Consider the following 18,030-nt stretch of genomic DNA (forward strand, 5'->3'; position numbering starts at 1 on the left):
TCGCGCTGCTTGGCCTCGTCAGTTCGCGTGGCCGTTTCACGCCTGCGGTTCTCTCCGTTAGCCGGGAAGGACTGACGAGGGAGGATGCCTGCGCAGAGCGAAGAGAGCTGTCTCCTTTTTGTTCTTCCCTCCCGCCTCTGTCTCTCACCGTCCTCTCGGAATGTCCGTCGCACCTTCTCCTCTCTCCCGACGGAGAGAGGCTCTTCCGTCGGTCAAGAAAGGGATCCATGATTCGTGCTCTTTCCACCCTACATCAACTCACCACTGTCTCCGTGCGGATTACGGCGCCTCCCTTTCTCCCGCCCCCGGTTCTCGTGCGTCTCTCCCCCTGCCTCCGCATCGAACTCAGCATGCACACTGTCCCTTGAGCTCGCGAGCGAGCCACCACGCCTCTGTCTCCGCACACCCTCTTCGTGCGTCGGGCTGCCCGAGTTCGACTCGACACCAGACGTTGCCTCACTCAGTCTCGGGCGACGGTGTATATACACTGCACACTCCGGGGCCAGCTGACGCGCCGTTTGCAACGACAGCTTCTTACTACCCCACACCCGGGACTCGGCTGTCGTCTGTATCTGGCCACGCCCGTTCTTCTGTGCCCTACGCCTCCTCTTCGGCCTTTCTTGCGTCCATTCCGAGGCAACGAGAGAGCGCGTCTTTCTCGCCTCGTGCTCCTGGTGGCGGCGCGCGGTTTCCGGGGCCTTGGCGCGGGGAACAGCTGGCGTGTGACGCGCCTGAGGAAGATTACGAAGGTTCACGTCGGGGCGCTGAGACGGGGCGAGGAAGAGAGAACCACCGCGAAGGCTTATCTTTCGTGGAAACGGATTCGGAGTGCTTCGCCTTCAGGCCTCACCTCCAGAGCCATGGGCGGACATGCGTCGTCTCGCTCGAACTCGATCCCTACAGCCAAGCGAGAACACACTGGGGACGAAAGCATGCGTCGCGGGAGGTTCTCGGGAACACACGGCTGTCCCGAAGAAGCGACGGAGGAGACAACGCGGTAAGGAGTGTAGGAGCGACAGCAGAGATAATCACGCAGACGGAAAAAAGCCGCAAGCTTCTTGAGGAAGCATGTTGCCGAAGCATTCCCGCGACGACTCACGCCGGTGACTTGTGGAGACGCATCTCGGTGCGGAACTCAAAAAAAGAAGATGAATGTCGACTTTGTCCGCACAGCTCTCTTTGCCTGCTTGCCTTGTTCGACGGTCGTGCTCTCCCTGTGTCCCCTCTTCTCTGCTTTTGGAGTCTCCTACTGTGCTTTTTTTCTCTCTCCTGTTGCCCCCACCAATTCTGTGTCTCTTGCGTTGCGGTGTTCTCCGGTGCGTCGCCACCGCGCCCACCTTCTTGTTCATTCAATCCTCTTGCTGTGGCCCTTCCCCTGACTTGTTCTCTTCGGGTTCTCTCGTCCTCCGTTCACTGCCCATCCAGGCCGTCTTACTCGTCTCTCCGGTCGCTGCCTTCTGTCTCCCTCTCTCTTCTGTCTCCACCTCTCCTCAGTCTTCGTCTCCTGTTGCCTGCAGACAGGAGACAGAGCGGCAGTCGATTCGCGAAATGCGAGGACCGCGACCAGGCGAGACTTCCATGTGGCGCCGGTCGCAGCGGAGACAGCGACGGCTGTTTCCTCGAGACACCCAGGCGGGGGCCAGCGCCTGGTGCGACTCCCACCTGTTTACTGTCTCCGTGGAGAGGCAGAAGGGGCGGGGGGCGTTTCGGGACTCTGCGGAAGAAGTGGGACGTCAGCTGTCCCGAACTTTTCGCGCTTTCCGGACGAAGCCTTCCAGCCCACGCCGTGGACAGAGACACAGCGGCACGGCACGCTTCCGTGCCTTCGAGCCGGCTCGACACGCACTCACTCCTCGCATTCCCGCTCCTGTCCCCATGCTCTCCACGCTTCCTCTTCTTCGACGCTCGCCTTTCCGGCCCGTGAAGGGCCCCACGAAGCATTCAACCGGGCGACTCCTAAACCGTCCCGAACGTCTCCGCAGCCGATGGGGCCAGGCGCCCCCCGCCAGGTGGTGCTGAGGGACCGGCGACTTTTCTCGAGGGAGACAGAGACAGGGCGAGCGCGGTCAGTGTCGACGAAGGGCCACGCGAGAAGAGAAGAGACAGGCGTGAAGGCGCGCGAGGAGAGAGGGCGAGCGGTGAGAGGGAGCGAGAGCTCGCTCTCGGCTTGCCGCGCGGGGCCCCGGCCGCGAGGAGACAGCGGCGGCGGAACGCGGAGCCCGCCGGAGGAGCTGAAATGGCGGTCGAGGAACAGCTGTGCGTCTCCGATTCCGAAACGGGACAGAAGCGGAGGCGACCAATGTCGAGAACGGCGACTGGGTGGTGGAGTCCCGGTCGCGAGAGACGCGACTTCGCAGAGGAGCCAGACCGGAGAGCGGAGAAAACAGAGTGGGGAGAAAGCAAATCGAGACCCGAAGGCCTACTTGTTTTCAGCATATGAACTTTTGGATGAAGAAGGCGACATCGCAAGGAGACACCTCGGCCCCGAAGAGCAGGCCCCGCACGCCGGCTGGCCATGCTGGCGAGAGGAAACAGGAGAGGGCGTCCGCACCATTTCCCGCGGGTCCAACCGCTCCTTTTCGGCCTCGCCGCGTCTCCGCCCTTGTGCCTCGTGTTCTCCCCGTTACGGCAGAGCACAGCTAGTTGAACCGGAAGTGTCTCCGCGCCCACAAACGACGCCTGGTCTCCCTGGTGCGTCGTTCGCCCTCGCCGCCCCACACATCGACCCCACATGCGTAGTGCACAGTCCCCATCGCCTGGAGGGACAGGATCCTGCGATGCGAGGGCCCCACGCTCGAAGGCGGGCGTCCGTGGAAGTGGGCATCGAAGACGAGAGGGGAGCCGAGCGGCGAGGAGACACTCAGAGAGAGAGGCCGTGCGGCGTCCCGACGCCTCTCTTTTCTGCTCCGTCGCGCACGACGAATCCGGCGCATGCAACAAAGGTCCTCAAAGGCAGGCCTTTCCGCGTGGCGCGTCGCAAGCAGACTCTTTGCAGCGAGGAAGGGAGAGAAGGGTGTTACGCTGAGGGATCCGATTGGGAGAAAAAAGACGAGAGAGAAAGCCCGTCTCTGTTTCGGGCCGCAACAGGGCGAAGAGAGATTGCCTCTCGTGCTCCCCATTCCGAAGTAGGCAAACCCGAAACGTCTGTCGCGGACAGCGAGGTGGGAGAAGGGCGAAGAAGGAATCCCGCACTGGCTGCCGGGGCGGAAAGCGGGTGGGAAGAACACGGACAAGGCAGCGGCACGCGCGCCTTGCAGGAGGATCTTTCTGCCGACTGGGGCCGCTGGCCCTGTCTGGGGGAGCGAGGCGGAAACGGGACTGGTCCGGATTCTGGAGAGTCTTTACAAGGCTTTGATTCTGCGCGCGGCGAGAGAGAAGACAGATTTATCTCCCCTGCAATCTCTTCGTCATCGCTCCCCAGCTATCAAGAGCTACAAGGGAGGACGCGTGCGCACACGGGAAGTTCTTGCGCGCGGTTGTGGCCGCAAGAAAACACACTTCCTGGAAGCCACCGCCCGTCTGCCTCCCCTTCTCGGCACCCTCTGCGCCAGTCTCCCCTCGAGGCTCATCGTCTCCCTTCTTCCACCTCGCCTTCTACCCGTGTCTCCCCGCAGAGCCGCTCGCAGCAGCGCGTGTTCAGCGAGTCGGAACGGCGAACGGAAGAAGGCCGGGCGGATGTGAGTGAGAAGTTGGCGGCGTTGGTGCAGGAAGCGAAAGCCTTCCAGAGTGGCGAGAACTTGAATCAGTTGCGCTCGCTCCAGCAGGCGATTGCGCTGCGGTTGCGCGAAAATCTACGAGAACAACTCTCCGCCATCGAGTCTCTCCAGCGCATGCACTGCCTCGAGCCCGCCACGCTTCGCGCCAGCCCCGCTTCCGTTTCTTCGCCTCGCACCCCGTTCGCCGAAGGGGTTCTGGAGGCCGCGGGGCGCCTCCCGCGAGTGCGTGAGACAGGCGCGGCGGAGAGAGAAGGACGGTCCGAGCGGGAAGGCGAGGGCGGGAAGTCCGCGAGAGAGGTCGAGCAGCACGTTGCGTCTTGCCTGGCGTTCTTGCAGACTCAAGTAAGGAAAGAGCAAGAGAGACAGCGCGCGCTACTCGCGAAACACAAAATGCTGCTGGAGGAAGAAGAGAGGCAGAACGCAGAGTGGCGAGAGAAGGCGATCCGCGGAAGAAGGGAGAGGGAGGACACCAAGGACGAGAGAGAAACCGCAGGAACCCAAGGCGACCCAGCGAGGGACGGCTGGCGGTGCCAAGGGCCTCCAGATCCTTCGTGTCGGAAACAGCTCGGGGAACGGGCTGAGAGAGAGCGAGAGAAGGAAGAGCGAGAAAGGCACGATTTGCTGGCGCGGAGGTTTCAAGAATCAGACGCTGAACGTGTCGAAAGACAAGCGCGACAGAGTCAACCTGATGCCATCTCTCCTGCCGAGCATTCTGCTGCTCGTCCGTCTCCGGCGTTTGGTTCCGGGGAAAAGCTGCATGCGCCTTACTGCCGTCCCCACTCCGCCCTCTCATCTTCTCTGCCGCCCTGTCGACATTTGGAAACGCAGGTGGACGCACCGATCGCTGAAAAGGAGAGACGCAGACGCCGTGCGTCCCTCGGAGACATCGACTTGCAGCGAGGGGCTCTCCAGTTGGCAACGGAGAGCGGAAGGGAGGAAGAACGCGAGACCCAACTCGCGCAACTCGAGCTCCAGCGCCGACAGCTTCTCGCCCTCAGAGAAGAAAGGCTGCGCATGCAAAGTGAGAGGCGCCGACTGCAGGACGCGCGGGCATGTTTCCTCCAGCGCGCTCCCCAAGGGGGCGTTGGCTATCGAGAAGAACGAAGGCGAGGAGGAGAAGACAACGAAGCGGAGGAAGACACTCAGAGCGGAAGAGAACCCACCGAAGAAGGGTCTTTTCTGGGCGAGAGCGAGATGCAGAGTGCGTGTTTTCTCGCGAAGGACAGTTTCCACACACACACTTTCCGGGCGGACGCCCTGCAGGAAGACGTGGATGTGCCTCCGTCTCTCTATCGATGGGATGCGCGGTTCTCGGAGCTTCTGTTCGAAGACAAGCGCGTTGGGGACCGGGCCGGCAAGGCCAGCGAAGAGTGGCCTTTGTCTCCCTCGCGGGTCCCACAGGCAAAGATCCCCTCCACATCGTCTGCGTCGGTGGCGGCCGTTTCGGGATTTCCACGTGCGGGGGCGATGGTGCAGAGGAAGAGCGATCTCCGCGAGTGTCGGCGCCTCACGAGAGAGCGCGTGGCGGCGCGACGGCGGCGCGAGCAGGAGGAAGCGGAGGCGCTGGAGGCGGAGTTGGAGAGGCGGAGACGGAATCTGGCGAAACTTTCGGAGAAAACTCGGAAACTGGTGCAGAGACACTTGCAAGTTTCAAAAAGGTCGAGAGCGCCGCCGACCCAGCGAAACGTAGACAAACCAGCGCCGTCGGGGAGGACACCTGGCTCGAACACGGCGGTTCGGAAAGACCCTGGCCTTTCGGCGCAACGGAGGACCGAAAGCGGAAACAAGAGCGCGGCTTCAGGTCCACTGTCTCCGTCGCCTTTGCCGACTGAAAGGGTTCCGGCGCGCGTTTCCCGAGATGTGCATACACCGGAATGCCCAGCCACTTTCCCAGGGACATCCCAACGTTCTCTTCGCCGACAGCTCCGCACAGAAGGAGGGCGCGCGGATGGAGGCGCTTCGCGACCCCAGGGAGAGGGAGAGAGAAAGGGAGATGGGAGTCGGGCAGACATCGAAGAGAGAGAAGCGAGGGAGACACTTCTTGCGGGGAAAGGAAGCCGGGAAATGCGTCATTTTCAGAGTGACTCCGCCAGACCAGGGAGAGAGGATCCGTCTCCGCCGATTGCTGCAAGCGTCTCGCCTTCTTCCACTGCTCCGCGAGCAGGGACGAGGCAGCTAGAGGAGAGAGAAGGGGAGAAGAGGCGACACAGATGCGACGCCCTTCTTCCTGGGAAAGCCCCGAAGGGATCTGCCACGGAGTCGATGTGTTTGGAGAGAACAGGGCGAGGCCAGAAAGACACTTCGGTTTCGCAGCTTCTTCGACGATGCCGCTCTCAACCTTCTCTCAGCTTTTCCGTTGACGCAGACGAGCGAGGCGACAGCCAGAGACACCAGAGTGTCGGACCCGTTCTCCAGTCTTCGGTGTGGCCTTTCTTCTTCCCTTCTCGCTCTTCGAAACCTGAGAGCATTCGTAGCGAGCGCAGCAGTCTCGGGGGTGTCTACGGTGGACCGCCTCTCCCTTTTCTTCCTCCGTTCTGTTGCCGCTTCTGCTTTCACAAAGTTGTTGTGCCTTCTACGTTGCCTTCTTCCGTTCCTGTTCTTCCTTCTCGGGCCTCGTCCCTGGCGCCTGCAGCGACTGCGGGGGTGTCTTCTGTCCCCAGTCCCGACAGCGCCGTCCTGCCCCGTCCCCTCTCACCCAAAAGCCAGGAAAGGACACCCTCTCGCCACACTGTCTCTGGCGGTTCCGGGTCTACTCACGTCATTCTCCTCACCCCCACACACGTGCGTGGCCCAGGGCCTTCAGCTCCCCCGCCACTGTCTCCTGCCGTCGACGGCGTGCCCTTCCCGTCGCCACCTCTGCACTCCCGCTGCATCTGCGGTCGCACGACCGCTAGTTGGGCTCTACAGTCCCCGTCACCGCCCGCAACCAGGGGTGCACTCGGGGACCGAGAGGCGGTGAAGGAAAACGAATGGGTCAGAGAAGGTGGGGAAGGAGGAGAGGAATTGGTGAGAGGAGGAAGCGAAGAGAGCAGAGCAAGTCATGCCTTCTCGCCGAAAGAGGGACGAAGTGGGCCAGAAAAAGCGCAAGACAAATGGGAGTGTAGGATGCCCCCTGGTCAAAACAATCTCTTGAAGGCGGTCGCAGAGCGGCGAACACACGACAGAAAGGGCGAACGCGCTGGAACGCCGACGGGCTCTCTTTCTCCCCGTTCAAAGAACCTGCTGTCTCCCTATGGAGACGAAGGAGATTCCTCGCTGCAGGCCGCTCGCGACCTTCTAGAGAAAGAAATGATGCAGCGACTTGTTTCGAAACAGAAAAGTTATAACCTTTCTCCCTCTTCGTCTTGCACGTCCTCCGGGGATGCCTACGTCTCTCCATCGCGTCCTGGAAAGTTCGACGAGATGGTCGGCGGACCTCCGGTGTTTCTTGCGTCGAGAACTGGACCGGAACGCACAAATCGAGAATGTAGAGAAGCAAAAAGGGAGGAGCCTGCAGAAGGGGAGATCCAGGGTGAAGAGCTACCTTCGCGGATTAGGATGTGCGGCGTGCTTGATGCAGCCACCTCCCCCGTTCAAGTTCTTCGGCCTTCTGCGAGGCGGTCGACCTCGTCGAGCGAGAGAGAAGAAAGAGAAGAGAGAGGAAAGGACGAACGAGCCCATTCGACAGACCGGAACGCCCACACACACCGCGAAGGAGACGTGGGAAGAAAAGGAAGACACTTCCAAGGAGCGGCGCATCCGACTTTCCGCTCGCACCGCCAGTCGCCACTGCCGACGATGTATCTGTCTCCTCGTGCGCCCAACTGTGGAGACACATCATGGGACGAACACCAGAGAGGCCCAGTGAGGCGCGATCGCGCCTGTTCGCCAGTCCTCGTTCGCTTTCCTGAGTCTTCTGCGAGACACGCAGCTCCGGCACCTCGCGTTGGCCCTCAGTCTCGCAGGCGTTCTCTTTCTTCTCCCGGTTTCCGAGAGAGTGTGCGCGGCATTTCCCCTCCCTCTCCAGTGTCAAAAGCGCCGGGTGTCTCGCCGCTTCAACCGCTTCCTTGTGGCTTTTCGTCCCCACCTTTGTCTTCCTTCCCTCAAGGCTTTGCCAAGGACACAAACAGAGACGGAGATGCTCTCCGCTTCTCTCCGGGCCAAGAGGACCTCGCCCCGAGGGACGCCTCTGTGAGAGGGAACCCCTCACCGATCGTGGTGTCTCCTTCTCTTCTGAGCTCGTCCGGTTCGTCTCCCCATCCCGGCGGCTTCGCTCACTCCGTCGAGAGGAAAAGAGACTTTTCTCCGTTGCCCCGCGGGAGTGTCTGGACGGCCGGGAGCGGCGAGAGTAGCCTCACGCCTCTTCCGGGCTCTTTCGGACCCGTCGTGCCTCCGCCACCTTCCCCTCCAGGGTGTGGGGTCTTCTCTCAGGCTTCCGGGACCTGTCAGGGTGGCGGATTTGTCGAGGAACCGCAGGGAGGAGACGCATCGCCGGAGAGGCGGACTCAGGTCGAGGCTCCGCGCTCTTCCGACGCAGGCGAAGACCTAGTGAAGAAGCTGCTCGTGGGGATCTACGATGTCATTGGGGAGCAAGAAGCGGAGGCCTTCGCCTCGGAAGTCGCCGTTTTGCGGGGAGCAGAAGGCCACGGGGAAGACGCGCAAGCTGCAGAGACGGTGGAAACGATTCTCCGGTCGCTATCTCGCTTTCGGGAAAGGAGACTTTCGGGCCCACCCCGGCCTGACAAGGCGCCAGCGGGCGACGCCCGTCGAGGCGCGCCAGAGGACCAGCGGCAGGTGGAGAGTCGGGCGACAACCGAGAGGCGACGCACGGACGCAGGGGCCTCGGCAACCCCCGGCAGCCGAGTCTTCCCGACACCCCAGCCGTCTGTGGTGTCGTGTCAGATAGGCAAGGAAGCAGGTGACCGGCCTTCTCAGCCGCGTGTCGCCTCAGCGGGGTCGCCGAGCGCCAGCCCTCGTGGCGAGCGAGCGGCTTCGTCGTCTCGGGTGCGCCCTTCCTCGTCGTTGTCTCCTGCGCGTTGCGTGGTCCCTCCCCGTGCTTCTCCCCAAGGAAGCAACGCGACTCTGAGGTCGAGTTTGGCCTCTTTCCCGGAGGGCTCTTTGTCTCCGTCTCCGCACGCGCCCTTGTCTCCCTTTCCGTCAGCAGGCCTTCTGTCTTCGCCATCGCCTGTCTCCCCGCGCCCGTCTTCGTCCCTCGGGTACCTCTCCTCGTCGCTCGCCGTCGCGGTCGATGCCGCAGGCGAGAAGAGGGCCGAGCGACGGGTCCCTGCGCCGCTCCAGCCTGGCGCCCTCCAGAGTCCGCGGAGTCCGCGGCCCGCCCGCCACTTCGCGTGGAGCCCAGCTAGCGGTGTCGCGCCAGCTGCGGAGGGCGAGGGAGACAAGCCCCGTGGGTCGCCCCGAAAGGAGACACCTGTCCCCAGCCACCTCTCGGGGCCTTCACTCGACCACAAAGAGTTGATTGGGGCGATCGTCGAGCAGGTGATGGCCAGACTGAAGAGAGAGCGTCTTCCGCTGTATTCCCGAAAGGGAGAGAAGAGTTCGTCCCGGAAAGTGAGAAGCAGAGAGCGCGAGGAAGGCCGGGAGAACGCCTCTGCCGAAAGTCGCCTGTCAGGTGTCTCGGTCGCTTTGGGGCTGAGCGGATCGAGTGTGGAAAGCGGCGAACTGGAGGAGGGCGAAGTCCAAGACGCAGAGAAGCTGAATGTGCCCTCACTGGGAGACGACGCCGCTTCTCATCAGGCAGGCACGCCGTTGCCTGTCTCTCCTCCCTCTGTGCAAAGCTGGAAACAGCCTTCTTCACATTCTCTGTCCCGTCAGAGCAGACAAACACCCAGCTGTTCTCTCTCGGCCCTCGCGTATCCTCTACAGCGAGAGGATGTACCAGAGCTGGGAGGCCTTTCTGCGTCGCCGGACCTTCTCGCTTCTTCCGCCTCGGGTCGAGGCGCCTCCTTTCCAGTTCGCTGGAGCGACGAGACAGCTTTGACGCCTGTACTGTCCTCCGGTCTGATATGTTCGGCTGCCGTATTTCCCACTTCGCCGTGTGGGGTCGGAGCCGGTGTGAGCCGACCCTCCAGCCCGTTGTCGCCGGCGTCTGCAGCACGAGCAAGGAGACCCGAAGACAGAGAAGAGGCAGCTGGAGAAACCGAGACTCAAGGAGACACGGCCCTGGGCGTTTCTGGGGGAACGGCGAGCGCAGAGGCCTCGCCGTCTTCGGTGCGTTCGTCTCCCCACATCCAACCGAGACGGGGCCGCGCCAGGGAGGTTCTTGGCGAGCCTGTTCGGCTCAGTTTTGCATCTCCGTCGCCAGATGGAGAACGCGACACGTGGCAGAGAAAAGAAAACCTCGCTTCTTCGTCTCCGCCAAGAAGCCTTTCTCCTCGACAAAGGCAACTTCCACTGCTGTCTCCGGCCTCGATTCCCGCTTCGCCCACTCTGGCGCAAGACCAAGACTCCAAGAGCTCGCCTCTCGACAAGAGCCCAAAGACCAAGGAAGGATCGATGTCTCCTCTTCGTGACCCGCAGGGGTCGCCTCGCCGTCCAGTGTCCCCGCGGGAAGCACTGGCAGCGCGGGCCGAAGTGGAAACGGCGCAGCTCGCGGCCTCTCCGAGGAGTCGAGGAGAAAGAGGCGCGACAGAGGAAGCAACTGAGGAAGCACGTGGCTGCAGAGTCGTGGTCCCAGAAGAGGGAGAAACAAAAGGCGATGCTGCGCAGCCTCAGAGTCCAGCGGAGTGCACAGAGGCGGGAGATCTGCCCCCGCATGATATCGCTGGAGTCGATCGAGGCCCGGTGGTCGTCTCTCTTCGGTTCTATCCGAAAGATGGGCAAAGAGGAGACTCCCTTTCTGTCTCGCTGCCAGACTCTCCGCAAGGAGCTCCCGGCCCGCAGGCAACTGAAGAGAACTGCGGAGAGGCCCAGGCAGCAGAAAAAGCGACTTTTCCATCTCCTTTCTGTCTGTCGGCAGATGTGCAGGTGACCTCGGATTCGGCGGGTGACGATACACCGCTCGACAGAGACGTGGAGCCTGGCGAAGTGTTCGACCTCGGGGAAGGCCCAGAGAATGTGTACGTCGTGGGAATGCTGAGGCAGGAAGATGGACGGGAACAGACAGAAGAGACAACTGCAAGAGGGAAGCGAGAAGCAGTGGAGAGCGCGACCGGCGAGACTGGGGAGAGGGGACAGGTGCATGCACAAGACAAATGCAGAATTCTACAGGAACCTGATTTGCTCCCGGACACCCAAAAACTCGGGGGAAGTTCCCCGAGAAGCGGTCCTGTCAGCCAGGGCGGCGCAGCTCTCTTCCCGAGGAGAGATGAAGGTGGAGGCCTCGCTTCATTCGAGATGGAAGAGCGGGTGCCTCCGTCTCACCCTTCTTCCGGCTTCGACAAAAACGGACCCCATTCGCTCGTTCCAGTTCCTGACGGTGACCGCTGCGACGGGTTGCGTGCTCAGTTGCCAGGAGACAACGGAGAGGCGGCAAACGTTCTCCCTGGTTCTCTCACGCTGTCTCCTCGTCGCCCTGCGCAGTCTGGGCTGTCTTTGCCTTCCGGCAAACACATTTGCGAAAAGGGTAAGGCCGGCTGCTCTACTCTGCCTAGGCCGGGGGGCCGTCCAAACTTTGTTGCAGCTATTCTCCCCTGCGTTTTCGGTGCTTGGCTAAAACTGGCTCAGAATTCGTCTGCTGTCGCCTCTCCTGTCTCCTTTCACCGCATCTTGTTGGCTCTGTCTTCACTCCCATGTTGTGGGGTCTTGCCTCTCGTCGGTGGCGGGTCTCGTGCCGGCCGAAAATCGGGGCAAGAAGTCGTTTCAGAGAGACATCCAGAGAAGAGTGCGTTTACTCTCGCATTTTTTCCGTCTCGAGCGTTTCTGTCCCTGCTTGTCTTTTCGGGTTCCTCGACGCGTCTCTACGCTTCTCTCTGTTGCGCGTCCTGGAAGAGAGAGGAAAACATTTCTGTGAGGCGAGCGAGGAACGAGAGAGTGATGTTTGAATGCGCTACTTCACTCTAGCAGCGTTTTTTTTATGTTTTTGCTTAGACGCAGACGAGGAAACCGACGGCGTCCCGAGAGTGGCCGAAGCGGAGCTGGAGACGAGAGCCGATTTTTCGCGAGAGAGAGGGAAACTCGAGTCGGCCTCTGTCGCTGAGAAAGCACCAGAGGGCATATGGGGCGAAGAAGAGATTTCCTCGGAAGAGGAAGAAGAGAGCGAGGTTGGCGACGATTTTCTCCAACTCAACCCTGCGTTGCTGCCGGGGCCGCTGCGCAAGAGCAACCAGGTGAGGGAAACGCGAGAGAAAAGAGGAGACACGGACGAAAGAAACAGAGGACGAGAGAAACGAAGAGAGAGAGAGAGAGAGAGACGACGAGGGACACTAGGAGCGACAGGTGCACAAAAAAGGTTCAGAAAAAGGTGACAATCCCGAGGCGGAGAAGGTGAGCGGGGCCGGAAGAGAGCAAGAAAAAACTCAGAAAGCGGCGACAAAGAGAGCAAGGATAAGAGGGCCTGTCACCCGCACGAAACGCGGAGACCAGCAGGAAGGGGAAGGGGCAAGGCCAAGACGAATTCAGTGAAGAAAGAAGAAGATGGACCTCAGAGACACGATCGCCATCGGCTGGGGCTTCGGTGTCACTTCTGAGGTTGATTTGTCGTTTTTTTGTTTTTTCTCTTTTCTGCAGGTCGTGGACTCCTCCCCAGAGGCAGCTGTGCGGATCGCGTTCGCGCTCATGATCGTCAAACGCGGAGGAGAGCTGCTCGACGTAAGGGCTGAATGTTTACAGTCCGAATTGATTAATCTTCTTACAGACGACTTTGTGTCCGATGGAACTTTCACCACCAGACAACTCCATACTAGTCGGGAGTCTCCTTCCTGATGTGGTTTATCTACACAAGAGTTCACCGTCAAATGTGATACATGAGTTAGGTTAAGAACGTCCAAAGTTTTATTCGTTTTTCTGCCGGTCACACGCATGGAAATATATTTAGAACGAGCATTCAAGGTTTTATTAAAATTAAATTCATTAATAAATAATCCTATATATATAGAATCTTTTACTTTACATAGACAAAAAAAAACAAATTATATTTCTAAAAAATATAGACAGGAAAGAAAGCAGCGACGCAGAAGAAATCGGCAACCAGCCCGAAACACTATGGGACAGAACACAGCCAAACTCGCAGATGGACGCTTGCATTTTCCTCTCTTGCCTCTTCAGGCTCTGGTGACCACGACAGACACGCAGACGGACAAAACTCTCTATCGAGAAATCGTGAGTTTTGATTTCCCGCAACTGCACGGCAGAAGCATTCCTTCGGCATCTTGCAGATGGTAGAAATGACATCTTTCTCCCTATCTATTCCTTTCTATCTATACCTACCTTGCTATTTACCTCTATCTGGACGTATGTAGCCCTCCATAACACTATATACCTATCTGCCTATTGATATGCATATTTAGAGAGATACACAACTTTGTGCGTATGGATAGAATGGACGCATGTCCATAAAAATTTGCTGATGTGCAGTCAAATTCTTCCCGGCTAACATTCTCAGTTCATACACCTGGTCCTGTGCTTCTCCCTTACACGTAGACTATATATATATATATATATATATGCATGTATATGTGTATATCTTTACTGCGCGGTTCTGGTGGCGGCGTAGTATCCCCTCCCGCTTTTTCGAAATATCTGTCGCCTGCCTATTCTTTGCTTTTTTTTTTGCTTTCCCTCCTTTTCGTTTCATTTCTTCTCGCCATTCTTGCTTGGGCGTTCTTCAGCACGCCCTGGTGAATCACTGTGCGCGAGAGAGTCCGTCGGCCGTCTGCATCTCCCGAGATTTTGTCGAGTTAATCCTCGATTTGATTCACGACGTTGTCTCAGACGTAAGTGCCCTCCGATATCGAAAGCACAGATATATCCACACATGGATCTGTACATGCGCATGCATGCTTCCACATGCATACACACACGGGCACGTTTAATTGCACGCAGTAATCTACAAATGTATACCAGCAGCGTCTATATTATTTCGTCAGAACACATGCGCGCAAAGGCTGCGTGCCTAGCAATACGTACACAGAAACGTGGATGCGTTTTTAGAGGCAGAGTGGCTGCAACCCTCTTTTCTGTATTTAGCAAAAGGCAGGCGTGTGTGCATGCATTGCTCGTTGATACAAGGCGTAAATGGTTTCCGCGGAAGGGTCTTTTTCTTCGACTTTGGCAAGTGCGGCTGCCCCGTGGGTTGTCTCTCTTTTTTCTGTTCAGCCTGACCGTTGCTTTGTGAGCACCAACCGCTGGCAGACGGAAGAAGCTCAGCAGAGACGGGAGTTAAAGCAGAAAGCCTACTCGACCTTCCCCACTCTCGCGCGCTTTTTCTCTGCCGAACAAGACAGAAAAACCTTCACTTGGCGGGAGCTCTTTGAATGGGTAAGACAGGCAATGCTACTCTCGCAAGAGGCAGTCTCGGACACGCTGCGCCACACGATGCACAGTGGACCTAGGCTGAGATATACGTTTGTGCTTTCACGTGCCCAGAAGTGCACTTACCTTACGATGAATAGCTCTTTTTACCCATATATATATATATATATATATATATATATACAGATATATTTGTCTACATGCATATACAACTATATGCACGTGCATACATAGAGCGCGATGGACGGAAGGCAGCTGGATACAACGGTGGAACTGAGGAGTGGCTGTCGTCAGCTCGTGTCGTGAGATGTTGGGTTAAGTGCCGCTACGAGCGCTACCCTTATTTAAAGTTTTTTATATCTTTAAAAACGGACTATATAGATTTAGAATGACGCGAAGAAAGGCGAAGCGAGACAGATCCGGTGGTTGACAGCTGCTCTGTTGTTTATCGGTGTCGTGACCCAGTGCATTTTTGTGTAGAGCAAAGAATGCATGCTTGAGCATGCGTTTTAGCGACGCATCAGAGGGAGAAGAAAAACGTTTTTTCGCGTCCTCTCCTGTTTGCATTCTGTGTGTGTTGACCTCTTGTTCTGCTCCCTTTCGCGCCTTCCCTCTGTTCGAAGTTTCCGTTTTTCTTGGTGCTTTCTTCCTCTCAGGTTTACTCAGCTGCCTCGCTCGGCTTCTTCGCCCCTCTCTCTGCCGCATCGCCTTCTTCGTGGCATCGAGGCCTTCTGCGCGATCCCGCCTTCAAACCCGTGTCTACTCTCCCGGGTATGTTTCGTAGAGAAGAAAAAAACGTCGGCAACGGTGTGCCTGTATATTTTTTATCTCTCAGAGAGATCTCTCTTTTCATCTCTCACCATGTTTCCATGTACAGATCTGTCATGGAAAATCCGTCTAGCCTTGATGTGAGTGCTGTTATCCTCGCATAGTTTTTTCAACAAGCGCTCAACTCTGGAAGTGTGCATCGTCGTGTGAAATTTCATACACATACATATATGGAAAGTTAATATGTGCTCGTTAGCATACATACCTACTACCTGCGTACACTTGCGTATGTGTAAATGCGTGTATATTCACCTGTGTATGTTTTTGTGGGTAGATGCGTATAGGAATATAGATGCATCCTGATGGTTGTAAGGCAGGGATCGAAGCCCAATTCTCTGTGCTTTTTTCTCAGACCTCGTAGGCGACGACGTGATGGGACTTGCCTTTTCCCACCACAAAGGAGCTGAGTCTTACGTGCGTCATCTGAATCTTGTTTCGCATCCTGAGTGTCTTACCATTGGGGATCCGAGGCACGGCTCGAGTACTCTTCCTTCGCATTCCACTCTCTGGAACTCTCGCGGTCAGGCAGACGCCGGCATTCCGGAACGAGAAGTCCAACGACAAACCGACGAGAACGAGCGGCCCACCGTCGGCAACGTGAATGTCGTTGTCTGTATGTCTCCGAGAGAGAGAAGCGAACAGGGCTCTTCTCCGTGCTGTGCTCTCTCCATGTCGCCTCGTTCTCCGCTCTCCGTCTCCCAGCGCGAGGCGAGAGACCGGCGCGGCGAACCTGCTGAGGCATCGGCGCGAACGGAAGAGCGGGGGGGGGAGCACGACACGAGACAACAAGGGCCCCTGCTCAAGGAGGCTTCGCTGTCTCCGACACGGGACACGGACCATGGACCGCAATTCGTGGATCCGTTCTCGTTCTCCCCCCAGACAGGCCGAGAGAGAAAAGAGGGACTTGCGGGTTTGCCGAACTCGACGCTCTCTTCTCCTTCTTCTCTTCTGTTCACTTGTGGAGAAGGCAGTCAAACAACCAAACAGACACCACGGTTGCCTCCTTACCCTACGAATGTCCTCGGAAAAACAATTCAGACCCCGTCGTTCTCTCCTCGTTCTTCTGCTTCTCCTCTTTCTTCTTCGCGCCCCTCATCTCCTGCCTCTGGTGCGTCTTCCGCCCTGTCACCCGCTTCGCCCTCCTCGACAGCTGGAGGCGACAGGCAGACGGAGAGAGGCGCAAGGAAAACATACCGCTGCGAAGGACAAGCCCGTCCAGGAACTGCCGCATGCGCTCCCGGTGAAGCGCAAGACATGCACGCGCTGGAGAGCCCCGCGCCGTATCCGTCTGCGCTCAGTCACCCTCCGTACTCGTCGGCGGAGGAGTTGCCAACAACAGAGGGTACAGCCAGAAAAGCCGCGAGAAGCTACGACTCTGGTCTCTCTGTCTCGCCAATTCGAGGGCTCGCGAGTGGGCAACAGAGAAGACACGGAGTCGAGACAGAAGAGACACTGCGGGCGTCTGACTCTCCCAGCCAAACGGAGAGCGACGGAGGACGCGAAAAAGAGCTTCGGTTTCTCCATGGCGATCTGGACCCGGAGAAACAGCACTCGAGTTCTCTGTCCTCTCCTGCCTTCACCTCCGGAGGGACTTCGTTTCGCCTCGAGTCAGTGTCTCTTCCTCCTCTCCCTTTTGATCCGAGTCTCTCTTCTTCCGAGGGACAGGAGCAAACCGGCTCTGCCGTTTCTTCCCCGTCTTCGCGGACGGAGCCCGAGGAGGCAGACAGCGGGGCGCCGTTGCTCGCAGGCGAAGAGAAGAGAGACAGAAAATGCCAAGAGAGCGAAACGGCGACAAGCAGAGAAAAAGAGGTGAAGACGGACGAAAGAAGAACTGAAGGGAAAGAGGGAACTGTGTTACGAGCTGCTGGCCCGCGACACTCCTTGCCATCATGCTTTGAAGACAGAACAATGCCAGTGCTGTGAAAAAAACATTGAAGTCTCTCGACGTCAAAAGCTGGGGGATTTCGAAGAAAAAACATGACTCCCAGCCACTCTTCCCGCCGTTTTCAGGGATGACCGTCTTTTAGTCGCGCTGCCCCGTTCTCCGGTAATGAGTTTGTCCCAGGGAGCTTCAGAGAAATGTGATGTGTCTTTGTGAAACATCCTCGAAAGAGACTGATGGGGCAGCGCGACACAGGCACAGATGACCTTCCATGTATGTTCTTCCTTTTCGAATCGAAGAACACATGCCCTGAAAAAAATCGATTACACGTGTCTCTTCTTTCTAAGCGGCTTATACCTTCCTTCTCAGTGGCGTCTCAGCCCGTCTACAGCATTGATCTATACATATATAGAGATGGATATCGGTTTCCGTTTGGCTGTTTTGCGTATGCATAGTTCTCACTGGTCTTGTTAAAACTTGCTTCCGGAAAGGCGATGTTTAAAAGTCTCCAGAGAATCACCCTGCTGCTTGAACACGAATTTATCTTCTTTCTTTGGGACAAACAAACAAGCTGAAACGGAATTTACCGCCTTTCTCTTCGTATGGCTCTGTTTTTTCCTATCAGGGGTGTGCCTCTCTAATCACGTAGAAGTAATGCATTTCTCTCGTATCACAAACGCGCACAGACATATGCGCATGAAAAGGTACTAGGCGCTCCAGCAAATGCAGAGAAAACCAATGCGCATACCTATCTAAATGTGATTTACAGATGTACAGGGACACATGGCTTTGAATTGTATAAATATGCATACATCAATACATTTAGGCAGACATAAATAGTATATATATGTATTCCGGAGAATGCGTAAGGTGAGAAGGACGGGTGTCACGATGTTTGACGTGTTTCTCAGAGAAGAGCTGAGATTCCCCATCACCCTTCTTTGCGTTAGCAGCTAGGCCTGCTTTTTTCTTCTTCTTCTTCCCCCCTTTTCCTTGACACGGACGAAACGGCGATTTTTCCCCTGGGTTGTTTATGCTGCTCGATCACCACGTTGTGAGCAGACAGTTGCCTTCATCACAGAGGCAAAATGCACACGGTGTTCCCGATAATCGGGAACAATATGTCTTCACAGCTCGAAAGTCCATCTTTCGAGGTGATGGGGAGGGCCGGATGCAACGTGAGGATTCGCCTTCTCG

The 18,030-nt window shown here is 57.5% G+C and overlaps 1 protein-coding gene across 1 annotated transcript; it reads left to right on the plus strand.

The window, feature by feature from the left end:
* Positions 1-1,985: 1,985 nt before the first annotated feature.
* Positions 1,986-16,874, plus strand: NCLIV_004840 (conserved hypothetical protein; the record flags this gene model as incomplete). Its single annotated transcript, XM_003879994.1, has 9 exons — positions 1,986-5,374; positions 6,065-11,277; positions 11,742-11,980; positions 12,381-12,461; positions 12,918-12,971; positions 13,481-13,585; positions 13,968-14,129; positions 14,780-14,894; positions 15,304-16,874. The coding sequence occupies 9 exons, from the start codon at positions 1,986-1,988 to the stop codon at positions 16,872-16,874; spliced, it is 10,929 nt and encodes a 3,642-aa protein (XP_003880043.1).
* Between the last annotated feature and the right edge of the window lie 1,156 nt (positions 16,875-18,030).

Source organism: Neospora caninum, chromosome II (genome assembly GCF_000208865.1).
Source record: "Neospora caninum Liverpool complete genome, chromosome II".
Classification (NCBI taxonomy): Eukaryota; Apicomplexa; class Conoidasida; order Eucoccidiorida; family Sarcocystidae; genus Neospora; species Neospora caninum.